The sequence below is a fragment of the Malaclemys terrapin genome, chromosome 3, assembly GCF_027887155.1.
Source record: "Malaclemys terrapin pileata isolate rMalTer1 chromosome 3, rMalTer1.hap1, whole genome shotgun sequence".
Lineage (NCBI taxonomy): Eukaryota > Metazoa > Chordata > Testudines > Emydidae > Malaclemys > Malaclemys terrapin.
Genome location: NC_071507.1, coordinates 57,365,606 through 57,392,993, shown reverse-complemented (window position 1 = coordinate 57,392,993; position 27,388 = coordinate 57,365,606). Strand labels below are relative to the sequence as shown.

General features: G+C 40.2%; 1 protein-coding gene across 1 annotated transcript in view; it reads left to right on the top strand.

Annotated features, from left to right (window-relative positions):
• BABAM2 (BRISC and BRCA1 A complex member 2) overlaps nt 1-27,388 on the top strand; it is a 326,004-nt gene that overhangs the window by 37,562 nt on the left and 261,054 nt on the right. The window contains exon 3 of the mRNA XM_054024102.1: nt 6,408-6,484. Within this exon, the coding sequence (XP_053880077.1) occupies nt 6,408-6,484 (77 nt within the window). The remainder of the gene's footprint in view (nt 1-6,407; nt 6,485-27,388) is intronic.

Genomic DNA, 27,388 nt, shown 5'->3' with positions numbered 1-27,388 from the left:
ATCCCTCTTGAACTGCTGCCTCTCCCTCTTCCTCTGCTCCTCTCCTTGTCTTCTTATTTGAGCTCCTGTTCCTGTCTCCTTCCCTGCTTCTATTCCTCTTCATCCCCTAGTTCCTGTCTCTACCCTTTGCTCTGCTCTCCATGTTCCTGCCCCTGCCTCCACTCACTGCTCCTATCCTCCTCCTCCTCCTCCTCCCCCACTCCCTGCTTCTCATTGATATTCATTTGTGTCAGGCTGCTTTCTCCTTCTCCATGCTGTCTGGGCACTAGTGAGGGAAAATTGAGACTACAGGAGAGGGAGTCTTCCTGAGAGCTCCTGTGCCCAGTGCCACAGTAGTCCTGGCAGCCAGGAGGAGCAAGGAAAAGTTCTGCTCAGCCTTTGCCGCATGCTCTGTTGTTTTGTGGGAATGGCACATGCACAGTCCCGTCCCGTCCCATGTAGGAGCAGTGAAGACATGGGGAATTTAGCTGCCATACTCTAATCTTTAGTGAGCATGTATCCAGTGGGATTTTTCAGAAGGCTATATAGCTTGGCCAAATTTGGGCAGGTTTTCACTGGGACAGCACAATGCATGTCCCTGACCCTGCCGTCAAATTCCAAGTCTTTGCTCCAAAGCATAGAGGCACTTGACCTTCTCAGTGAAATGGTTGTAAGACTTTAGCATGGTCAAAATAATGTATATTTCTCCAATCTCATTGTGGGAAATTGCTGAACTGTTTTAGCTGAAAGTTTTTCTTCAAATAAACAACCACAAAAACAAACAAAAACATAAATTAAAAGCCTGAGGCTCACCCCTGGGATGAGAAATTTCAGCCTGAACTGTTGGAGTAGGGCAAAATCATAAGCAATTGAAAACAGGGACTTGCAGTGGAAAGTGGTAGGTAACCTTAATTGTGGGCATCTATAAAACAAATCGGTACTACAAGAATCTACATGGTGAGCGTCTTTGGCCTGCAGGTAATTAGCAATTACACTTTATTTTCAGTTTTACATAGTGATGCTAACCTTGTATCGGCTGGAGCCAGGCTGTTCTGAAATCTGGCTCCATGTTTAGGGTAACTTTTAATGGTCTGTAGCTCAAAAACAGTTTGATCATGTTTTCCATTCTTTATGTGTACACGTATGCACACACAAAGGGTGTCATTTTGCAACCAATTTATTGCTACAAAAACAATTGTTAGATTAATCACACCAACCTGCAGAGCCAGGATTTAGAATGCTAGGCATTTAATTCCAAAACTTATAAGTCTTTACTACTTTGAGCAAAGGGAGGACCTCTGGTGCAGTGGCAAACGTTAGAAAGACCCTTATGTTCTCTCCTACCTGTAACACGCCACCAGAAAGCAAGCTATTTATACTGAACAGAAACTGTAGCTGTTGCACTTAGTTGACAACTTTGGTTAAATACAGCTATTTTCTTCAAACAGGTGTAACTGAATGGTGAAGGGTTGATAACAAGTACTTTTTTAATTAGAGGACTACAAAGTAACATTAAATACAAGTCCCCTTCAAAGCATGGTAACATGTTAAAGACCTATAATTCAGAAACTTAGAATAATTTTCTTCAGACTTTGTAGAATAATTCTCCTTAGTATTTGAAGTAAATTTAGCAATTTTCAGGCAAGACCATGCCTTCATGTGTGTTGGATTTAAATCTACAGATCATACTGTAACTTGGTTATAATCTTAACTACTGTATATTGATAAAAGAACAACACACATAACACTTACTTTAATGACTTGGACATCAGACTGGAAAAAAGGTGTAAATTTTTACTGGCTGGAGAATCCACAGTGACCCTTGGTAAATTGTTTCATCACTGACAATTTTTAAATCAAGATGGGATGTTTTTCTAAAAGGTCTGCTCCAGGAATTACTTTGGGAAAGTTATACGGCCTGTGCTATCCAGGAGATCAGACTAGATGATTGCAATGGTCCCTTCTGGCCTTAGAATCGAAAATCATTATTTTCATTTTTGGTGTATATTCAAGCACGTTGCTTTCTTCAGGCCCGCACGTGATTTTAAACAAAGATAATTACATGCAACAAAGAGGCAAGAGGAGCTCTGGTGGCTGGGCTGCATGTTTCTCATTTTTTGGTAGGTTGTGATGATTGTTCAGTCATCTGGTGACAACCATTTTACTTACAAACTGGCTGACAGCCACCATTTAATAGATGAGTTTACAGCCTTTTGGTTGGCCTCTAACACAATGTCATCAGCAGACAGCACACGTACTGGTTTGTCTGGCCACATGGGAAAACTTGAAGCAGAGAGACAGCTGAAGAAGGTAGTATTTAACCTCAATTAAGGTTAAGAATCTTTGTGTGTTTTTATTATTTTGTTCTTCATGGTTTTGACTCTGAAATCAGGTCTTATGGAATAAAGTATAATTGGTACCTATCAATACTTTGGAATAGTTAGAGTGTTTATCAGAAATGGCAATATAAAATGTTTTTTTTTCTATTTTAGTTACCTTAAAGTATTTAAGTACCTTGTTTTTTCTTTAAAATGCCTGAAGACGATCAATTAAAACTCAAATCCTGCACCTGCCCACATAATTAGCTCTGTTAAGTTCAGTGAGACTACTCCATGTGTGCGTGCTTGCAGGATTGGTGCCTAAATAATTAAGGGCTATGTGATAGGTTTACAGTCTGCCTGGGAGGTAGGGTGGGGTTGGGGAGTGGAAGGGAGTGATGCATTGTTGCAAAGCCTTTGGAGCAGCCTAGAGGGAGATGTAACTCTGGGGCTTCTGATAGCCTCATCCCGCTGTAGAGGGAGTACACTGTTGACATGTCTATAGCTGGTGCAGTGTACTCTCCCCAGTATGCCCGTGAAGCAATGCCACTGGCCAGTCTAGAGGGGTCAGGGCCAAGACCATGCCTCTTCCTGCCAACCTGACATAGCAGGGCACTTGAAGCAGTGGTATGCCACATCAGTGCAAGGCAGTAAGAGTGTGATTTACATCTCTTTATTCCCTTGCATTGGCATGCAGGATGGGCCGCTTGTATATTCAGTTTTGTTATCCATTTCATTCTGTTCGACTTGCGTTAGCAGCTCTTGTGACAAACTATTTGATACATTCAGCGCTTTAATTTCAGCTTCAGATGGTATGTAAGCACTTGCCTTATTGAGAAAATTATTAAAAAGTTTTGTTTTTTCCATTAGACTTTCTGTATCAAAATTCTGAATTGCTTTATAGTGTTTTTTCCCCTTTCTGTTAGTGAGCAGTAACTAGTTCCCTTTAGATGCACCTCTGAAAAATTTTTGCTTAGTTACTCACAGTGTATGAAACCTCTTGTGTAGCCTAGTCAAAAAGGGGTAATTTGCTAAAAAAAAAAAAAAAAAAAAAAAAGACTGTGAAAGCTGTCACTTTCCATCACTTCTAGATCAGTAAAATTTAAAAACATGCTAAGTGAGCTAGAATAACCTAGGAAAAATACTTAGTGTTGCTTTTAGGGACATTAATATCATCAGATCACTCTTTGATTTTAATGTAATTGTATATTGTACTTTTCTCTCAAGTATTTCCAAATTGCTTAGTGTGCTAAAAGTAAAGATTGTATTTGCAAAATCAGAAATTTTGATGCACGTTTTAAAAGCTACCAAAATATATTGTCTTAATGGTAAGGGTGACAGGACCCCTATGACCTGTGATATTTCAAAATAAATTGCCATTGAATATTAACTGCTATTGATGTGTTAGTATAGAAGCTTCCAAAATAATCTTTTTTTTTTTTTTTTTTTTTTTTTTTTTTAAACTCATTCATAAGGGTTTGGTTTAGATGCTATGGTAATGGGTGCCTTAGAAATGCTTTGAAACTATAGACTAAGATACTCATAACCAGAGGCAAGAACTGTTATGTTTCTAGTCATAGCTGTGTATGCACTGACATTGAGTATTCCTTTCTACCTTGATGTTCTTACCTGCGCAAGTAAAATAATATATCTTCTTAAAAAACAAACAAGCAAACCAAAACAAACCCCACAACTATGATATTTTCTTACTCTGACTACACTGAGACTTTGATCCTGAAAGTCCTCTCTGAGCCTGATCCCACACCCATTGAATCAAGCTCTCTGTGCATAGCAGGGAACACAAGGTAGAGGCTACACATGGGCACAAATAAGGTTAAACAATAGATGTAGCGTGGTGAGCAAAAGTCAATCTGAAGCCCCTGCATGTCCTCGACTTAGCTTTCCAAGTGCAAGGTAAAACAGAGGTGGGGTGCAGGGAGAGAATGGATGTGTTTTAGGACATTGGTTTTCAGACTGCGGGGCATGTCCCCTTGTGGGGGTGGGGGTGCAGTGAGGATACTGGGAAGCAAGTGATGGGATGTGGGGCTGTGTCTGGCTGGGTGTCTGGGCCAGAGCAGGGCAATAGCAGGGAGAACTCATAGGGAGTCTCCAGCAGATGCGGGGGAGCGCAGCCACACCCTGTCCTGCAGCCTGCTCCTCTTCCCCTCCTCCCAACTTGACCACTGGGTCTTCTTGCTTGCTCTCCCTGCTACTGCCCAGCCCTGGCCCAGACACCTGGCTGGCTGCAGTCCTTGTGTATTTACTCTTTGGAGCCTGTGGGTGTGAGAGGCTCTGGGAATGGGGGAGGGAGGGCGGGCAAGGAATCCCGTTCTACTCCATGCTGCCACAGGTTCCTCTGGGATGGAATCAGACGGATCATGCAACTACCCCAGATGTGAGCCACCTGTTCTCAGTGAGTCACTTTCTGCCCTGGATGGGTAGGCGTTGGGGAAGGAGGAAGGATCTATGGAGAAAGGGGGGCACAGCAAAAAAGATTGGGAATGTCTATTTTAGGAGAAATGAGCTTAAGCACCATTCTCAATATGCTAATGAGGCACTCTGCTATATGCAGTACTCACTCTGACCTCTCTTCTGCTGCAAGACCGGTATAATTTTGAATCTACATAGCTCTTGCTGTGCAGGGTTAGGTGTCCCTGTGCTATCCTCCTTCCCACATTTTACTTTTTTTTTTTTTTTTTTTTATGTACGTGATCTGGTGGGTACTAGGGTGACCACCCATCCCTAATTGGGTAGGACAGTCCTGAAATGTACATTTCAAGTCCTGATCCCGGGCTGAATGACACTGGGACAACATTTGTCCTGGATTCCCTGCGGTGCTGCTATACACCTGCCCAAGGCTCATGAGTGGTGCCAGCCTCTTCCTGGTATGTGTGTGGGGGGGTCTGAGTGGGCCTTAGCCCTCCCTCGCCACAAGGAGCCTGTGCAGTTGTGTGGAGCCCTGGACCCGCCACCTGCCCTTGGGGTTGGGACACAGGCCAGGGGCTGCTTTTGGGCTCTTATCACTGCCCAGCTCTGGCAGGGATGGGGTCTCAGGGGAAGAGGAGGAGTAGGGGGCAGGGCCACAGAGGCGGTGGGGCTCCTGCATATGTCCTGTTTTTTCATTTTGAAAAGGTGGTCAGTAGGGTACTGCATTGGGACTCAGGAGATATGGGTTGTATTCATGACTCTACCACTGATCTCATGTGTGACCTCGGGCAAGTCACTTCACTTCTCTAGGCCTCTGTTTCCTTTCCCACCTTTTGTCTGCCTTGTCTGTTTAGACTGCCAGCTCTTTGGAGCAGGGGACTGACTTAGTATGCATTTGTAAAGTGCCTAGCACAATAAGACGCAATCTCAGTTGGAGCCTTTAAGTGCTACAGTAATAAAAATAATTTTGTACACACACATTAAAATATTTTTTTCTTAAATGACTTGGTGCAATCACTAGTGTTGTTAGACCATGGGAATGGGAGCCTGGAACACCTGATTTCTAATCCCAGCTATGTCGCTAATTTACTGTGGTTTTGGGCAGATCATTTAATCTCTCTGTTTTATTTTCCCCAGCTATCAAATGGGTAAAAATGGCTGTGAATTTTTACTTAATTTAAATTCCCATTGCATCTCAGTTTCTTCAGAGATAGAGACAGGGAGTACAAGTCTGTTGTACTGTTGAGTAAGTCAAGGAGAGCTGATTGTTTCTGTACTACATGAGTTAGAGAGGTTGGTGGGTTTGGAGGCTGATTAAAGTATGTCATTGTGAAGTGTTTCAAATCAGGGAGCTGTTTTCCTGGGAGATCCTTTGGTGCTTCAGACTGGTAGAGAAACTGCTGTTTATTGGGACAGGTCTAGATGTCTCAAATTTTTGTGTGAACTTATGGATGGACTGAATGGAATGGAATGAACTTCCAGCATTGTGGCTTACTCCTCCCTCCCCACTTAATCTTTTTGTTTTTCCAGAAATGTGGGGAAAGCAGGACACTGTCAGCCTTTCCATAAGAATTTCTACTATACCATCTGGGTAGTGCTCGCTCATTTCATTTGTATCTTGTTAAGCATTGTTACTGTCTATCACTATTGTTTAGAAATTCCTTTTCTTGTTTTCATTTTTAGCTGTACCTCTTTGACGCCTGGACCCAGCTGTGATCGGTTTAAGTTGCATATCCCATATGCTGGAGAAACGCTCAAATGTAAGTTAAAGCCATTTATATCACCCATTCTCTACTTCTCTCAGCCCGTTTTATGTCAATCACAATGCTCTGTGCTTACAACTTAATATTTCCCAGTGTTTCAAACTTTGCCATTTTATTGTGAGTCTTGTGATATTTGGTGTCCTCTTAAATCTCCAACTTCTGGAGTCATGTGACTATGTGAAAATCTTAGCTTTCATTTAAAAAAAAAAAAGAAGTTTCTAGTTTTCATAGATGCAGAGTAAAGGTTAAAAACCTAAAAAGACACCAACATTTATTATTTTTAAAAATGTTGTGATTAAGACAGTCATAATTTTTGGAGGCCAGACTAATGCTCTTGGAATGCTTTGGGTTGACAATACTGATTTCCTCTCTGGTAGTGAGGATTTTCTTACTGGTACAGTATTTGTTATATTGTATAGTGACACAAATAACTGGCACAGATTGTCATGCTGGGTGAAGCAGTGGAATTTGGTTTTAGTGATTAATACTTTCAGGGCTCATTTGGCTATCAAATCTTCCTTTCTAAAAGCCATTTCTAGTGATAGATGTTGGTTTGTTTGATCCTCCCATTGTTGAATGGGTATTTGATTGTAAAAAATTAGACACTATACGAGAATATTTCCTTTCATGTTTTTAGAAGACAGGAAAGAATTTTTTCATCTTCTCCGTTTCCATTCAGCTACAGGTGAAGAATGGTAGAAGTTGTGAGGAGGAATAACTTTAAAGCAATAATAAAGTGACTGATCTATCTTGGCTATCAAATGCATATAAAAACTTGCTTTATTGTTTCATGGTGGTGATTTTGCTTCCATAAATGTATCTGACTTGTGAAGATCACACTTTCATGGAATTTCATGTAGTGTTCATTCAGCTGTAATGATCAAAAAGTGTCCATGTGTCTGTGTCTCAAATCAATTCTTATAGCCTGTCACAAGGTGACTTGCCCTTTAAGTGTGATTGGTCCAGACCTACCTGTAACACTTATTTTCTCCATCTGTGTGAGCTAAGTCACATGATAGGTGGTGTGGCTAAATCAGATGTTCTGGGATGGAGATAAGACAGAAGCCTGTGGAGAGCCTGAGGGGGAGAAGGGGAAATCCAGATATGAACCCATGGGGAGCTGCTGCTGCTTGGTAGAGACTCAAAGGACCAAGGAGTGCCTGGGCCCAGCTTGAGACTAGAGGGACAGAAGACTCTTTCGTGTTTGTTTTGGACTTGGATATCCTGCAAGAGGCACTTTTTCTTTAATGACTTAGCTAAATAGCCAGGTCTCTGTAGCAAGTTATCACTGCAACCAAAACAAGCTGAGAGGTTGGGAGGTTCAATCTAAGTGAGAAAAAAAACGAGGCAGTGACTAGCCCAAAACTGGACCTGGTAGAAGGTGCAGCTACATAACCTAAGGGCTTCTCTACATGGGAAGTTGGTGTGCAGCAAGCCAGTGTGAGAATTTACAGTTCACAAGTTACTCTGCACTAACTCCCTATGTGAACACTCTTGTACTAAGCTAAACTGCCTGAGGGCACTTTTGGTACATAGCAAGAATGTTCACTTGGGGAGATAGTGTGGAGTAACCAGTGTGCTGTCAGTTCACACTCTAGCTTGCTGCACCCTAATTTCCTCTGGTCTTCAAGTTGGAACACTGTATCATTTCTGTGTGGTCTACTGGCTTGGCTTATTGTAGCTTTGCTTTTATCTGTAAAGTTTTCACTTGCCATTTCTGAAATTCATCATTCCCTCTCAAATTTTATTTAGTAATTAGAGGTGGGTCATCATATTTTTTTATTTAGGTCAGTCAATAAGCAGATGGATAGTACATATTTTATTCACAAAACATGCTGTTTGTATTCTGGTAGTCACACTGATCTAGAGAGTATGTGGTACAGTTTAAATGCTGATAATTTCTTTGTACTTCAGTATGCATTAGGACTTTTTATCTGATTGTACAATACCTTAGAAGCCGTACTCCTTTTACAAACAGCAATCAACAGAGTTAACCTTCTATATTGTTACAAATATTTTAATGGTAGTTTGACATTTACAGCAAAATCTATCATTCCAGGAATTTACTTTAGGTAGGCCATGAAATTTGTTTTAGTTTTTCTGTTTTGTTGTTATAGTCCGCCTAGACTCCAACATGACTGTCAGGATGAAGTGTATATTTAATCTGCTGTTCTAAAAGTACCAAAATGTTGCTCAGGATTCATCACAGAAATATGGGTAGATGCTTTAAGAAAGACGAAAATAGAATCTTGGATGCTGGAGATTACATAGAACACACTGGAGCATCATAAATGTGGATATTTCCAACATTAATTTAGCCTAACCCCTTCAGTACATACTACTTTGGCACATGGTGGTATTTTTTCCTAGTATATGAAGAGGACAACTATGTCAACTAGCGTTCCTTACTTTTGTGTACATTGTAGCCTCTCTGTTTAGAGAGATGTCCATTTTTAGCAAAAAAATAATAATAAAATTCTTCAACATCCAGGGTGGCAAGTTCAACCCCATTTTAAAGCCTTGAACAACCTACTTCCATATCATATTAAGTGCCGTAAAAAATGTTAAAGACTTGCTTTGTGGTCTCTGCCAGAGTGCACTGAAGGATCTTAATAGTGCAACAGCAGGTTTGAGAATGTTTCCATAGTTTCTGTGGGGATATAACACTGCTCTACAGCCAAAATGCTTCTGAAATAAATGTAGTCAAACTTTACTAATTCTGGGTCACTGAGAATGAAAATGATGCTTGAAATTGTTGATTGGCTCTAGTTTTCAAGATATGCTATTGGGTCAGTATATACGACCCTTGACTTGGGAATGGCGGAGGATATGTGAGTTATAAAGGGAAGGGATCTCAATTTAAACCAGAAATGACTAAAATACATCTTTGACTGGATCTATGAATAAATCTATGACTGGGTTTGGATAGTACTTGCTTTTTAGGCAAAACAATGAATGATGCAATCTGAAGCTGGTATTGTGTCATACATAATACGAATTGCATCATGTTATTCCTAGAAGTCATGGATGATGCAATCATAACGAAGCTTACATCACTCTGCTGAACAAATTGCCCTATATCAGCTCTAGAAATCATACAGTGTCATGCTCTCTTATTTGTCAGTGTTTGATTTTGCAAAGGGACACATTTCTGTGTAGGCAAAGTGAGCAGAGATGCCTCGTACTTGTGTGAACAGTGCAGATAACTTCTGCTATGTTTGTGGTGAAGTGACTTTTGCATCACAAAAGCGCAGTATAACCACTATGGTTAAGAAAGCCTATCACCTTTATTTTGGCTGCAAAATTGGAGATCAGGACAAGAGGTGAGCCCCACACATATGCTGCAACACTTGTGCAACAAATCTATGCAAACATTCCATCAGCTATACGCCCAGTACCCCACGGAGAAGGACTGCCGGTTCCTGATGCACCAGAATCATTCTCACTTGAGTCAGACGAGGAAGAGGAAGAGGATGAAACTTCTGGTCCTGAACCATCAATGTCACAGGACCCACATTTTCTCCCATCCTCCTCCTCCTCTGAACCACACCTCATAACACAAGGTGAACTGAATGACCTTGTCAGGGATTTGGAACTACCCAAGAGTAAGGCAGAGCTGTTGGGCTCCAGACTACAGTGGAATCTCCTCGCAGGTGATGTTAGGGTTTCCATGTTCCGTGACTGTCAAAAGGATCTTGTCCCATTCTTCTTCATGGAAGGTGATCTTGTAACCTGCAACAACATCGATGGTGTGATGACAGCCCTCAATGTCGTTCACGATCCAGATGAGTGGAGACTGTTCATTGATTCATTGAAGACGAGTCTTAAAGCTGTTTTACTGCATGATGGCAATGTTTTGCCATCAATTCCAGTTGGTCATGCAGTCCATATGAAGGAAACCTATGACAACATGAAACAACTTTTGAGGTGCATAAACTATGACCAACATCAGTGGTAGCTTTGTGGCGATTTGAAGGTTGTTGCTCTCTTGCTTGTTCTGCAGACTGGATACACAAAGAACTGCTGTTTTCTCTGCGAATGGGATAGTCGTGCAAGAGATTCCCACTACATCAAGAAAGATTGGCCACTCCGACAGTCATTGGAGCCTGGGAGGAAAAGTGTTCAGCATCCACCACTTGTTGAATCAAGGAAGATTTTGTTACCACCCTTACACATCAAGCTGGGTCTGATGAAGAAATTTGTCAAGGCCATTGACAAAACACAAGCAGCTTTCAAGTACCTCCATGGAACATTTCCAAGGTTAAGTGAAGCTAAGATAAAGGAAGGTGTCTTTGTTGGTGCTCAGATTCGTGAACTTCTTCGAGATGATGCATTTGACCATGCACTGTGTGGCAAGGAAAAGACAGCATGGAAAGCCTTCCAGTTAGTGGCAATAAATTTTCTCGGAAACAACAAGGCAGACAACTACAGGTTGTTGGTGGAAAACCTCCTCAAGGCATACAAAAGCCTTGGTTGCAACATGTCACTAAAGATACACTTTTTGCACTCTCATCTAGATTTTTTTCCACCGAACTGTGGAGCAGTTAGCGACGAGCACGGCGAGCGATTTCACCAGGACATTGCAACAATGGAGAAACGCTATCAGGGCAAATGGAGCCCATCAATGCTTGCAGACTATTGCTGGACAGTGACAAGAGATGCTCCATTTAATGAATACAAGAGACAAGCCAAGAAGCGCCCAGTAGACACTGAATAGGACCAAACTATGTACATAATAGTTTTTTGCCTTCTGTTTCATAATAAATTTGGTTTATATAACCCTTTTGCTGATTTTTAAAGTGTTACATAAACAGGGCAGGTGAAATATTATCATGTAAAGCAACCATAAACACATGAAAAGACCTAGGTTTATAATTTATGATTAAAACTCTACTATCTACACAATATGCACAGACATAAAATGTAAAAACTTAAATATCTTAGAAACAGTAGCCAATCAGTTGTTGTAATTGTCATATTTGAATTCAGCACATCAAAATACATAATAAATAGCACATTTTATCTCTGAAGTAGACGACTTCTCAAAAATTGTAGCCCAGTGTAATAGCTCCCTCATGTATCACCTGCAGAGCTCTGTTTTCAAACAGTTCATTGAAAGATTGTTTTTGAATGCAGAGAGACCAGAGTTGTTCCTTATGAGGGAAAATTTCACAAACACGCGAGCCGTGTGCAAGGAAGTAGGCGTACAAAGTGCATAGTGGTAAACACAGGTAGTAAGCCTAGGTTTGGAAGACTGTGCCTGGAACTGCCCTTATTACTTATCTTTGTGGCATGTGCATTGAACTTTGGTATCAAAATGGAAATGCCATCAAATCAGCTTTTCTTCATTCACCGTGTTTCCAGTTTCCATGATTTAAAAAACCAAAACAGCCAATACCTGCATATAATCATGTTGTTAACCTATACACTGATTAAATAAAGAACGTGATGCAAATAAGTATTTTGTTCAGACAAATTGATTTTTTATATTATTAATAATAATTGATGAACTGAAGTGTTAATTCTTCTCAGCATTATGAGTTTAAAAATGCTTATGAATCATTCATAGCATAAAACAATATTGTGGCTCACACAATAAAGATTTGTGCCAATGGGCATAAGAAAGGGTTAATAATATAGAGTTTAATAAATAAGTCTGTGACCACTATGGGGGAAGCCTGCCACTGTAGGCAAGCAGAAATCTGTAAAAACTCCCCGAAGTCTGTTGCCAGATCTGTTTATCTTTACAAGGCAGAATAATTCTGCAAAGGAAGATTGCAAAATCTGGCAGTAGAAAAAGGTAGGCTGAAATGGTCAGGATCTCCTGTATCTAGGGTATCGTGCCAAACATAGGCTGAAGTGTCTGGTTCCTTTGTGGTTTGTGCTACATCCTCTTTGCAACAGATCAGGTTTGTGCGGATCATCAATCATAACTGCTGCCACAATGCAAATACCCTGGTACTTTGTTCCAATGTGTTGAAAACAGTTGGCATACTCATTTAGGGAAGTACAGCTGTACAGTCACAGTCTTGTTTTCCAGAATATCAGGAAGCTCACAATTGTTACTGTTATTGCTTTTCTCCTTGAAAAAGGGGAAAAAATGTACTTGTAGCAAATTCAGTAGGTGCTGGCCAGCAACTTAAAGTCATGTTTTTGACAGCTTTGGTAACATTGAGCAGCTAGCAGTTCAGAATGGCCTTTTCTATCATTTTTAATAATTTTCTTCAGTTTCAAATGGGGATTTATTCTGTCCTTCAAATTTCACATTCAGTTCACTTTTGCTTTTTGCTTGCTGTGGTGTTCTTGGAACATTATCTGACACCAGCCCAAATAAGGCCTTGAGGATCTCCACTGTTTTTTACTTCATTTAAAAGAGGCTTTTATACTGGAGAACACTTTGTATTATATCAGGCATAAATATAAATCAATTTGCCTATATTGCATATGTATTTTAATAAAAGATTTAATAATTTGAAAACTATGTTATTTTAAAGAATCGTGGACAGTCCATCTTCTTCTGGCGGCGAAATAATAATTTTGTCTTGTTGTTTTTATGATCATGACAGAGTGGATGCCTTAATGGTTTAAACCTCAGGCTTAACCTTCTTATAATTGTGTATTAAAGTCATAGCTGGGTCATCCTGGACCTTCATTCTTCCAGTGTTCTATGGTGTTCCATTAAACTCCACAGTTTGGTATGATAGCATCTTTCAGCTGTGACCTTAAAATCGTGGTGCTGTCTGCTTTGCATGGCTGTTAAATACCCTATGTCAGTTTTCACAAATACCATTTTTTCAAAAATAGAGGTTTGCCTGATTGTCCTTGGTCAAAATTCCAGCCCCTATTCTAGTATAAAATAAATGTCTTAAATATCAGGTAACATAGAGGCTGCTGTACTGATTACATTATTAACTTTCATATTTATTTCAATTAAAAGACTAATTTTTGACTCTGAATTCTGTTTGTATAATGCTTGTTTTTAATTAGGTTATCTCCTTTTTCCTTGAAAGAAAGAAAGAAAATTGTCCTCTTTTAAAATGACTGTCACATCTCATTGTTCCCAGTGAGCATGAGGCTATTGGCTGCCCTCAGTTAAGATGTTTTTTCAAAATAGCCACTGCCTCCCATTGCTCCTGAAGGGAATGAAGTCAAGTTGCTCTCAGGGATGATGATAAGCCCTTTGTCCTATCAGGAGGTGGAGAGGAACACCGTGAGGAGCAGCTAGGGTGACCAGATGTCCCGATTTTATAGGAATAGTCCCGATTTTGAGGTCTTTTTCTTATATAGGCTCCTATTACCCCCCCCCCCCTCCATCCTGATTTTTCACATTTGCTGTCTGGTCACCTTAGGAGCAGGTGAATGGAGGCAGTAGCCATCTTAGCTAATGACAGCCTATGACCTTCTTTCCACTGAGAAAAATGGGAGATTGGGAGGGCAATTTAAGAAGGGTAGCTGAATTGAGGGCAGTCTTTTGCCTCGGTTCCATTGACAATAATAGATGATAGCCATTTTGAAAGAGGACAGTTCCTCATGGAATTCTCTGAACTAGAACATTACTTATTCAGCCTCTTTCATTTATGAAGAATAATGGAGAAATGACAATTAATCCTAAAAAATTCTTCAAATGTAGCCTATGCACAAGGTTTCAACTATATGGGAAGTTTTGAAGAGTCTGTGATATTCCCATTATTAACATAATTAGGTACAAAAACGGTCAGAAAACATATAACAGGGAGATTGAATCCTTGCTTCAAGGGCAAAACTCTGCCTTAACTCTGGAGCTGCAACTGATGTCTCCATAATTACCAACTGAGCTACCACATATGCCAAGTACAGGGCAACTTCTTGTTCTGAAAAATTAATTATGGTTTGAGAAGAAGTGTTCACTGCGAGCAGGTTTGTTAATATTTTTTGTTGGGTTTTACCTTTATGAATGATAACCATAATTCTAGTATTTCTTAATGCCCTGTTTTAATTATCAGTCCCGGGATCATTGTACTTTTGCCTCATTGAATCCTGTTTTTGTCTTGTTTCTGATTTTTTTTCCCACTCAAAAGCTTTCACTACTTTTCACTGCTAAGAAATTCTGATAGAAGAAAATTCTATGCTGTTCACATTTCTTTTTTCAGGCGTTGTGCCTCTCTTTGTCCTTGAGTGCTGTCATCTGAAATTTAACGGTGATTAAACAATGTGTTGCCCTTGTGATGCTACCGTTCTTCTCTGTGGCCTCTTGAACTATAGTATTTTTATCTTATTCTTCCTGATTTTCACTGTTTTTATGTGAGTGGTTTACAGATCTGAGCTCTACTCTCACCACTTCATTTCTCTTCCTTTATCGTGAAGAGCATTTTTTGTCTCCTCTGAAGACTAATTTTTCTTTTAAAAAATTTTTTTCAGTCCGATTTCTGTCTCACCGCTCCTTATCCAGTTGAATCACAGAAACTAGCGATGGAAATACTAGTGGGTCACCCAGTCTATCCTGCTCTCACCAGCCTGTTCAGTAATGTTCCCCTCAGGACATGTTATAGTTCTGTATTCATTCTTTTCCCTAGTGCAATAGGCTCCTCTTCTAGTTCTCTTTGGCCTGTTTCTTCAAGGTGGGATCCTATGTTATTCATTGCTTATTGGTTCTGCAAAACTGTTTGTACCCTCTTGATACGTTTTTGCCTCTTTACTGATTTATTTGCTTATCTGGAGTTATTTTTACTTTAGATCCTCTTGTTTACCTAAAGTCGTAAAAGTAAGTTTTCAAGTTAAAGTATGATTTGAAAAATTTCCATAATTAGGCTGCAGCATGTTTTTCTAGTATTTTATATAAAGCTTTGAATATTTTTCACCAGAGGTGGTTAATGCCTTGCTTGAGCTTGGAATAGGCATTGAGTTCTTGGTTCCTGTATAGTTAGCTCCGTTGGCAGGCTTCTTCTACTTGGGGATACTCTTTCACTGTTAAATCTCACCGCTGGGAATCTTCCAATAATAGCCTAATTTTTTCTTTGCTTTATTTCATCTTATTTCTGGTTTATAATCGCTGTTCCATTCTAAACAATCATTCTCCCTCATTTCTATCCCTAGCATGCCCTTGATTTAGATGACATTTTGACTTTTCTCTGTCCACAATTTCAGCCTGCCTTGAACAAGTAAACATATGGCATCATCTTTCCTTTTTTAAGCCAAAGGTTGCAGACAGTAGATTATTTCTTTAAACAAGAGAAATATCCTTCAAGACAATTCCACCTCCTTTTTTGCTGTCCTAGACTTGGACCTCCCATTTGCCTCCATGGTATGTATCCCCTTCATTCAACTTACCTCCTTCAGTGTCTGACTCTACTTATCATTATTCTGCTCCATGTCTGGTGAAATCCTCATCTATATCTTCATCTTCTCTTGCTTTGACTATTGCTTCTCTTTTTTTATATTCATAGCAATTACCAACATCTTTGGAAATCTGCTGCCCATCTTGACAGATGAAAGGAGACATGACAAAGTTGGTCCATCAGTGCTGCTTATCAATGGTATGGGGAAAGAGCCCGATGTGTGATCAGCAAACCTTCCTACAGTGGATACAGGTCCACTCGCCAAATGGTGGTTGAAGCACACTCTGCTTCCCGGCTCGCCTGCGAACCTCAGCCTGGGGTCTCTGATGGCTCTCCGCAGTGACTGCACCAGCCTTAACCTGGCTTCTCCAAACTGAGCGATTGTGGGCAGGATTTTCCCAGTTGTCAGTGGGAATGCTGGATTTCTTGAGACCTTGCTTGACCTTGTCACTGTATCGGAGCTTTGGCCTTCCTCTGCATCATGGGTGGTGCTTAAGTTGGTCATAGAGCACAACCTTTGCCAGACAATCTTGAGGCGTGCGTTCCTCGTGTCCCAATCAGCAAAGCCTGTGAACATCCAGGATAGTCTGCATAGACTAGTGGTCCCCAAACTGTGGGGCACGCCCCCCCCAAGGGACACAGAGGAATGTTCGGTGGGTGCAATGGGGCTGGACCAGCCCTCATGGGGGCAGGGAGGGAGTGTCACCCAGCTCTGCTGCAGTCCCGGCTTCCTCTCCGTTCCTGTCCCCAGCCTTGGCCCTTGGCTGCGGCTTCACTCCTGGCCCTGGCCCCAGTTCTGCCCCCAGCCTTGGCCCCCTTACCCCTGTTCATGCCCGGGGGGGAAAGCAGAGGGGGGCATGGCTGTGAAAAGTTTGGGGACCACTGGCATAGACCGTAGGCCAGTTCTATCAAGGATCTCATTATTGGTATCCGTTGGTCCCAAATAACATTTCCTACCTTCTCACATTTCCAAACGAATACAGCTATCTCCACTGGCTCCCCATTCACTTCAGGATCTAGTACAAAATTGTTCTTATTTAAAAACTCTACAAGTATTTGCTCCAGTCTGTCTCTTATGTCTTATCACTGTTCCCCCGCCCCCGCTGGTTCTCTGGCACTGGCTCTATTTCTCTTCCTTCACATAATCTTCACTATATGTTTTGCAACAGCAGCTCTTGCCATCAGAACAGTGTTGCTGTATCTTATTTCTCTTCCTCATCAACTCTTCATCTATCTTCATATCTCAGCTGAAAATACATATTTCTTCAATGCAGATACCCTCTTATTTTTTTCTTCTCTCCTCTTTATTTTAATTTTGCAATAGATATATTAATTTAACTCTGCAAAGGGTTTTCAAACACACGTTATATAAAAGGTGAAGTTGATTTTATATTGTGTTTAAATACAATAAAGTGCAGTTACATTCTAATCAGTGACATTGAGGGGCATGCAATGATTTTTTTTGTATCACAGTGATGTCCATATCAAATTTACTCACTTTTACAAATAAAACTGTTTTCTTAATTGCCAGTCAAGCTGTGTTCTTTTTGGCTTGTTCAGCATTGTTAGTAATAAAGGTTCTGAAATCAAAACTTTAGCTCTGTTGATTCTAATCTGCTTTTAAAGCAAGCTCATTCTCATATACCTGTATTGGCTATGTGATTTTAACAGTAGTAAAATGTTGTTTTAGTAATTAAAGTAAACACTATAACTCTTAATATAAAGAGAGAGTGGATCTGTTGAGCAATACTGTGCCATTTCACATAGTCACTTCTGTAGCCATAACCACAGTTTAAATATTTGTACACAATTCTGAGTTATAACTGAGATGCATGGAAGTGAAACAGTTTAAAAAGTATTGCAAACAGTGCTCCTCCTTTTACAGTTCCACTTCAACACCTGCAAGGAGTTGGTTTTTAGTTTTAATTTCAGTGAATTTGATGTGGGGAAAAGGGGGCCTGAGTGACAGCTCTGCAGACTAAAATCCTCAGTTTCTCCACAGGACAAGTAAATTATAGGCAGTGGAAATGCAAGCTTCCCCTCCATGCTGATCCTCTCCTTTAAATAAATCCTGATCTGGAGGGGACCCATGTACGAAGGGGTTTGTGGGAATCTTAGTCTCTTAAGTTCATTCACTCCTTGACCTCTGTGCAGACAGCAACAATGATGATAGGTATTTTAGTGATGTGTACCCTCATCTGTTAGGAAATGGTGTGAGAACAACCAGTTCATTTAATGAAGAGTAGCAGACCACTGTCTCATAATAACAAGGTTCAGTCACTACCTATCTGGGCTGAATCCTGCACTGAACACTGAAGTGTGGGTACAGAGATTCACAAGTGTTTCTCAGTACAGAATTTGGATCCTAGGTATGAAAGGTTCTGTGTCCCACCACTAATCCCCAGAACAACACAGGCTGCAAAAACAGAGAGTTTGTATATATGCTCTCTCTTTCTCTTTAGGTTCTCTTGTTTGCTTCTGATTTAGAAGTGCTGAAGATTGGTTGTGTAAATCAACGTTTTGCTTATTTGGGCTGGGTGATGTTCTAGCATTCTCATTGAGTATGGAAAAAGCTTACCAATTAGGAAGATGTTTTAACTGCAGATTTGTCCTTCTACTTTACAAATCCCACAAAAAATAACATATTTCAAGAATAAAGAATGTACACATTTCTTACACGTACTATATCAAGTCATTACTGTAATTAGTTGTGGTATCATTTTTCTTAATAACAAGATTAATAGAGTTTAAGGCCAGAATAGACACTAGATCATCTGGTCTGACCTGCTGTAAATCAGAGGCCATTAAATTTCATCCAGTTATTGTATTGAACCCAATAACTTGTGTTTGACTAAAACCTAATTTGTGTTTAGCTAAAGCATATCTTCCACAACATCAGTAGTACAAAGTGTTTTCTGGTCATTAAGGTACTTACACATGATAATCAAGTCATCTCTCAATCTTGTTTTTTATCACCTAGACAGATTGAGCTCTTTAAAAATTTCACTGTAAGGCATTTTCTCCAGCCCTTGAATAACTTTTATGGCTCTTTTATTTTGCACCCTCTCCAATTTTTCAATGTCCTTTTAAAATGTGGAAACCAGAACTGGATGCGGTGTTTGAGTATCACTCTTGCTATTGCCGTATACGGGGCAAAATCATCTCACTCCTCTCCTGTATATATATCCAAGGATCCCAGTAGCCATTTTTGCCAGAGCATCGCACTAGAAGCTCATGGAGTTGCTTGTCCACTATGATGGCTAGATCCTCTTCTGAGTTACTGCTTTCCAGGATACACTCTCCCCAGTCTGAAGTTATAGCCTGCATTACTTGTTCCTAGATGTATAACTTTCTGGTGTCTGCATTTGGCATGTTTTGTTTGAATGGTCCCAGCTTACGAAGTGGTCCAGAACTCTCCATATGACTGCCCTGTCTTCATCATCATTTACTACTCTGCCAATCTTTGTGATTCACAAATTTTATTAGCAGTGATTCTGTATTTATTTATTTATAGAACATTGATGAAAAATGTGAAGAGCATCAAGCCTAGTATGTGCAGAACCCCATTAGAAATGCCTCTCCTCAATGATGATTTCCCATTGACAGCTACTTTTTGACATTTGTTAGTTAACCAGTTCTTAATCCATTTAACGTGTGCTTTATTGATAATGTATATTGCTCATTTTAAAATCAGAATATTGTGTGGTACAAAGTCAAATGCCTTACCAAAGTCTAAATATATTACATCTATGCAGTTACCTTTATCAACCAAACTTGTAATCTCCTTAAAGAATTAAATCAGGTTTACTTGACAAGACCTGTTTTCTATAAAACCATGTTGATTGTCATTAACTATATTCCTAGCCTTTAATTCTTATCAGTTGAATCTTGCATCGCTTTTCCTATTATTTTACTCAGGATTGATATCTGATTGTTTGGTCTGTAGTTTCCCAAGTCATCCTTTGTGCCTTTTTTAAATATTGGCACAACAATAGCACTCTTCCAGTTTTCTGGAATTTCCCAGTATTCCAAGATTTATTAAATATTATCATTAGTGGGCCAGAGATTCTTGGATGCACGTTATCCGGGCCTTTGATTTAAAAATGTATCTCTCTAGTAGATGACGTTTAACATCCTCCTCGGTTTCTAATGGACTCAAAATTACTCATCAGCCTCATGTGATACAAGCACATCACCCTGCTTTTTGTTTTTCATATACAGAACAGAAATATTTATTGAACACTTCTGCCTTTTCTGCATAATTTTTAATATTTTTACAGTCTCCGTGTAATAATGGGCCTATGCCATTCTTAGGATTTATTTTGTTCCTAATATATCTAACCCCCGTCCCCAATCCACCTCCTTATTGTCCTTAGTCCTGCAAGCCATGGATTTTTCCCTGATGTCTTTAGCTTACAATATCACTTTTCTAGGCTTCATAACTTCTAATTGATATTGATTGCCATCTGTTCCCCCTGTTTCTATTTGTTATGTATTGCTTTTTTATTTCTAATTGCTGCCTTCATTTTGCCACTCTATCAGGATGGGCTTTTAGCCAAAGTTGTCTTCTTTCTTGATTGTTGTATTGTAACTTTTTAGCCATCTAATAAACTTTTCTTAAAGAGTTCCAAATTTTCATTCATATTTTTCTGTCTTAAAACTTTCCTCCCAATTAATTTTGTTCATAATTTTCCTCAGCTTTGGGAAATCAGCCCCTTTGAAGTGCCAAGTATACATGTTACTGGTTGTGATCCCCTGTTTGTCCATATTGAATATAATCAGGTCATAATCATTGGTTCCTAGGCAACCATCAACTTCTTGTCCAGTGATTAATTCATCTTTATCCATCATAATAAGGTCCAAAATAGTCACCTCATGTTGGATGCTATACCTTTTGTGCTAAATTATCTATAATTTTTAGTATCAGAGGGGTAGCCGTGTTAGTCTGAATCTGTAAAAAGCAACAGAGGGTCCTGTGGCACCTTTAAGACTAACAGAAGTATTGGGAGCATAAGCTTTCGTGGGTAAGAACCTCACTTCTTCAGATGCAAGTAATGGAAATCTCCAGAGGCAGGTATAAATCAGTATGGAGATAACGAGGTTAGTTCAATCAGGGAGGGTGAGGTGCTCTGCTAGCAGTTGAGGTGTGAACATCAAGGGAGGAGAAACTGCTTCTGTAGTTGCATAGCCATTCACAGTCTTTGTTTAATCCTGATCTGATGGTGTCAAATTTGCAAATGAACTGGAGCTCAGCAGTTTCTCTTTGGAGTCTGGTCCTGAAGTTTTTTTGCTGCAAGATGGCTACCTTTACATCTGCTATTGTGTGGCCAGGGAGGTTGAAGTGTTCTCCTACAGGTTTTTGTATATTGCCATTCCTGACATCTGACTTGTGTCCATTTATCCCCTGTGTAGTGACTGTCCAGTTTGGCCAATGTACATAGCAGAGGGGCATTGCTGGCATATAATGGCATATATAACATTGGTGGACGTGCAGGTGAATGAGCCGGTGATGTTGTAGCCGATCTGGTTAGGTCCTGTGATGGTGTTGCTGGTGTAGATATGTGGGCAGAGTTGGCATCGAGGTTGTTGCATGGGTTGGTTCCTGAATTAGAGTTGTTATGGTGCGGTGCGTGGTTGCTGGTGAGAATATGCTTAAGGCTGGCAGGTTGTCTGTGGGCGAGGTCTGGCCTGCCTCCCAAGGTCTGTGAAAGTGAGGGATCAACCTGCCAACCTTAAGCATATTCTCACCAGCAACCATGCACCGCACCATAACAACTCTAACTCAGGAACCAACCCATGCAACAAACCTCGATGCCAACTCTGCCCACATATCTGCACCAGCAACACCATCACAGGACCTAACCAGATCAGCTACAACATCACCGGCTCATTCACCGCACGTCCACCAATGTTATATATGCCATCATATGCCAGCAATGCCCCTCTGCTATGTACATTGGCCAAACTGGACAGTCACTATGCAAGAGGATAAGTGGACACAAGTCAGATATCAGGAATGGCAATATACAAAAACCTGTAGGAGAATACTTCAACCTCCCTGGCCACACAATAGCAGATGTAAAGGTAGCCATCTTGCAGCAAAAAAACTTCAGGACCAGACTCCAAAGAGAAACTGCTGAGCTCCAGTTCATTTGCAAATTTGACACCATCAGATCAGGATTAAACAAAGACTGTGAATGGCTATGCAACTACAGAAGCAGTTTCTCCTCCCTTGATGTTCACACCTCAACTGCTAGCAGAGCACCTCACCCTCCCTGATTGAACTAACCTTGTTATCTCCATACTGATTTATACCTGCCTCTGGAGATTTCCATTACTTGCATCTGAAGAAGTGAGGTTCTTACCCACGAAAGCTTATGCTCCCAATATGTCTGTTAGTCTTAAAGGTGCCACAGGACCCTCTGTTGCTTTCTATAATTTTTAGAAACTCTAATGATGACTGCATGTGGCTTCTAGCATGTCTTCCAAACTGAAATCCTCCATAACAACACAATTTTTCTTTTCAGACTTCTTAGACGGGTGCTTAAGGAATAACTCATCCTGTTATTTGGCTTGATTTGGCAGTCTGTTACAGACCCCACCAGTACCCCCTCCTGGGATTTCTTAGCACATAGGATGTGAAAGCTTACAAATACGTTTTTCTGAGTTACCAATAACCTGTTTAATGTAGGGTACCACCTCTCACCACTGCCCCCTGTATCCTTCCTAAAGACACCGTAATTTCTTTTAAACAGTGATCTTTAACATTCCAGTCATGCAGATTGTCCCACAAAGTTTCAGTAATGCCAATTATATAAATTTTTTAAATGAGAATTTCCAGTTTCTCTTGTTACTCATGGTATACGAGCAAATGAAAAATGTATTCTCTTCATGGTCTTTGTCACACTGATTCAATCTGCTCTTGGCACACTGAGTTTGAGTTTGTACTGCATCTGCCTCCATAGCACCCATCTCTTGCATTATTCACTTTCCTGGTTCCTGCAGCTAGTCTCTATCTGAGAAGATTAGCATCCATATCTGTGAGATGCAGATTGTCCTGTTTGTACAGCCCTGTCTCCCTCTGAAATGTGGTCCAGTGCCCCACAAAACAAAAACCTTCAACATCACACCAGTGATGCAGGCAGGGGTTTAGCTCCAGTATTTTCTGCCTTCTCTCACTTGTGGGACTAGAAGGTTGTCTAAAAAGATCATTTGGATGTGCTCGCTTCCAAGATCCCTGAAGTCTTCTATAATCTGCGCTGTTCCACACAATGCTGAGTCATTGCTTCCAATATATATCATCACTAATGGAGAACTACTTCATAAACCTGTCCAACCTTGCAGTTACATCTCATATTTTCATTCCAGGGAAAAAGCACGCTATCCTGTTTTCCTTGTGTCACTTGCTGAATTCTGCATCCACTCATCTTAATATAGAGTTACTGTTGACTGTGGTTTGACTTCTTAGGATGATTGAAGAATACCTTGTGGTGGCTACTTGCTTCATACTGCAAGGACACCCAGCATGTATGTCCCCTGCAGCTTCCTGTTCTGTTCGTCTAGACACAGGTTCCTTGGCAGTTGACTTTGCTGAGTATCTGATTACGTGAAGTTGAATGCTTTCTGGCTCTCTTTCCTCTCTTAGTCAGAAATTGCCGGTCTGTTTCTTTGGTTTTTACTCTCTCCAGTTCTCTTAACACCAGTCCGTCTTCTTGTGGTGTCTGCGGCAACAGCATTGGATTCTGGTTGTCCAAGAAGTCTTCATTTTGTTGAATGCTGGGCAGTGTTGAAACTTCCACTTTCAGACCACATTTTCTTCTTCAGTGTGGCCACTAACTTGCACTTCATGCACCAGGACTCTCTTCTATCTTCCAGCACAAAAGAAAATCTAGCAAGTCCAAGGCAGGTCACATGAGATGTTCCTTGTTCATATTTGCCACCTGGTGTAGAGCCATACATAAAATGGAAGACCCAAACTTCCTTCAAAACTCCCCGTTTACCTGCTCAGGAGTTCACTTGGCACGTGACTTGTATACTGAACCTTGCTGCTCAGCTCCTTCCCCTTGCTACCAGGGAGGCATTAACCACTTGAGACTTCAAACCAGGGGGCTGATCATAGACCCAAATGTCCCAGTCCCACAACCCTCACCAAGACATAAACAGCTGTCTCACCTGACCTGTTCAGAGGCCTACAGCCCAGCCTCATCACTCCCATGGAGTACAAATAAACAAATGGATACACTGAACACATTACTCCTCAAGTGCCTTTACCTGCAAGCACAAGATTGACAGCTATGACCTCCAAAACTTTCATTAATAATTGTTTTGTTGCTGTGGAGTCGTCGTGTCAGTTGGTGCTTATATTATCCAAATTCATTACTGATCATTAAACTTGCTCTTGATTCTGAAAGAGTTTTAAAACTGATAGTATGAAAGTGACAGTTTTCTTCTCTCTCGCTCTTCCGCTCTCTCTCAAAATCCATTTATAAAATGAGTGTATGATTAGTAGGTAATGCATGAGGTATCACTAGCTACTTGAGATATTGAGGGTGGTCTAATGGCAGGTACAGCATGCTGCCACACGGAGATGTTGGTTCAGGTTCCAAGAAACTGAGCTAGGTACCGTTTGGAGGAGTTGGAGGCAGCAAATTCAGCTATTCTGGAGAAAGAATACATTGCAATGCTCTGTTTGAACCCCTCTTCAGGTGACTCAATAGTTGGGCTGACAGACTCCATAGGGGGACCTCTTCAAATGTGCTCTGTGTGGGGCTTTTGAGTGCGGAATTGGATGAATGTTTCTTTAGAAGTATACACAGGGAGAGCTGAATATCAGAGATTAAATCTGTCATGCAAAGCTGAGAGCAGAATTCAGCCCTCTGTATGTTGTAGTACAGAATAGGATAAAGATGAACATTAGCTTTAGCATTAAACTTTATTTTTCTTTGTTTTCTGGGTTTAAGTGAGACTTCTAATATTATCTGGCTGTAATTTTTCATGGCTTGTTTATAATAACTAACGTCCTTGGTCATAAGAAGTTAATCACTCCTGACTTCATGTAGTCATAAATTGGTGTTTCTTTAGTCCCTCTTGTAAAAAAAAAAAGTGCATAATGTTAATTCATTCTTCTACTGCAGCTGTTCTCAAACTGGTCTGTTGAGTGCTTGTTGGTCATCCACAGAGACAATTCCATTCCTTTTTTAGATCTGTTAAATTGTATTATAGAATCTAAAAATACATTTCTAACGTTATTTATCCATGTAAGTAATTTCTATAGTTGCAAGAGGCATGATACAGTATATGATTGGTCCCTTCTTTTGTTTGCAAACATGGGAGGGATGGGCATGCACAAGACTATCTGCCTAGTAACATGTGATCCACATTATGGAAAAAAAAATTGAGAACTATTTTACCTCATGTTGTACCGTTCTTGTACTTAGGCTGGATGACTGGGTGTCCCCTGGCACTCCCATAGGCAGCACATATGGGTATGGGTCCTCCCATATGAGAGGAACCCCTGCCTCAATAAGTGATTTCAAGAGGTGCCTGTGAGATGTGTCTGTCTTCCAGCCTCAGAGTGCGGGAAACTCTTTAGTAACTGCAGCAGGAAGGGAGGGAGCTACATCTATACCCTCTGTATTCTTCACCTTGAATGGACTCTTACAGTAGGTGTTAACTGCTAAACAATCTGATCCACCTGGTATTTAGCTGTGACACTCTGAGTACCTTACCCAGACCTGAAGAAGAGCTCTGTGTAGCACAAAAGTTGTCTCTTTCTCCAGCACAAGTTGATTCAATAAAAGATGCTACCTCACCTACCTTGTCTTTCCAATGTATAAATACCGTTGAAAGCATCGAACTAATGACTGGAAGCAAAGAGGAAAATTATTGTGTTTTCAGGATTGATTTGGAAAAAAGTGGCTGAAGAAAACAGTATGACAAAGTTTATGTGCTACTGTGATAAGGGGTCTAACTTAAGGTGACCTCAGCTGGTGATAATGTATGTCATCTGGTTAGAGAGAGAGCTCAGTCCAATATACTGAAGGGCTTTCTACGTGAAGAGGGAGGGCATTGATTTTAATGTAGAATTTCTGTCCTCTAGGAGCCTTGATTCACACATAGGGTAATTGGCTTATGCTGTCTGATGTTAAGGACAGTCCTAAAAACAGCCTTTTGTTAATTGTAGACGCCAGAAAACTGTAGAAAAGAGTATTGCAATAAACTGTATTAAATGCACCAATGCTGTCACCAACAAAGACCTCTATGGCCACAAATGATAGGTAAGCACATCGGTGCCTGACCGGGCAACCGGAGCAACAGTGTCAAACTGCAAATTTGCTACCTCTTACCATAGCGTCTTTAAAACTCCGTCTTATTCAAATAGTATTTGGGTAACATCTAAACTCAAAAGGTTGCATTTCATAGGATCCTTATCTAGTAGCTATAGCACAAGACTTTGAGAGGCAATCAGTGTTCTGTGCTGGCTATGCCATTGATTTGCTGTGTAACCTTTGGGTGTGGGGATGTCATACAACTTTCTGTGCCTCAGTTTCACCATCTGTAAAATAAGGATAATATTACACAGATATTGGGAGGGTTGATTCATTTGAACATATGAGCTCTTCCAAGAACGTAAAGATTTTTACAGATGTTAAAAGTTCAGATTCTGATCCTGCAATGGGCTGTGCATGGACAGATCCCGGCGCCTGAATTAAATCCCATTGACTTAAATGGTGCTCAGCACAGTTGCAGAGATTCACTTGTGGAGCTCATTGCAGGATCAAAGCTTTTGTCTTCAACCTCCCTAGTGAGGTAGGTAAGTATCCCCACTTTATAGATGTGGGGGTTGGGAAGGGAAGGCATAACTAAATTAACTTGCACAGAATTATATAGGCAATGAATTGAAGAACTGGGAGTAAAACCCCTGGGTCATGATTCCTAGGTTCTGTGCTTCTCAACTAAAAAAGATGACATTATAAATGATTTAAACATTTACTGCATATACAGTTAATATTCAGGTTGGATTGTAATATCTATTATGTTTTCATATTTTTAGAGGTCGAAAATTTTCAGACTGAACAGATTTCTTTTGGAAAATGCTGCTCTTATGAAATCAAAACTAGGGCTGTCAAGCAATTTTAAAAAAATAATCGTGATTAATTGCACAATCAAAAAAATTAATTGTGATTATTCATACAGTTAATCACACTGCTAAACAATAATAGAATACCATTTATTTAAATATTTTTGGATGTTTTCTACATTTTCAAATATATTGATTTCAATTATAACACAGAATACCCAGTGTAAAGTGCTCACTGTATATTTATTTTTTATTACAAATATTTGCACTGTAAAAAACAGAACAAAATTATTTTTCAATTCACCTCATACAAGTACTGTAGTGTGATCTTTTTATCATGAAAGTTGAACTTACAAATGTAGAATTATGTACAAAAAAACCCCTGCATTCAAAAATAAAACAATGTAAAACTTTAGATCCTACAAGTCCACTCAGTCCTATTTCTTGGTCAGCCAATCACTCAGACAAACAAGGTTGGTTACAATTTGCAGGAGATAATGCTGCCTG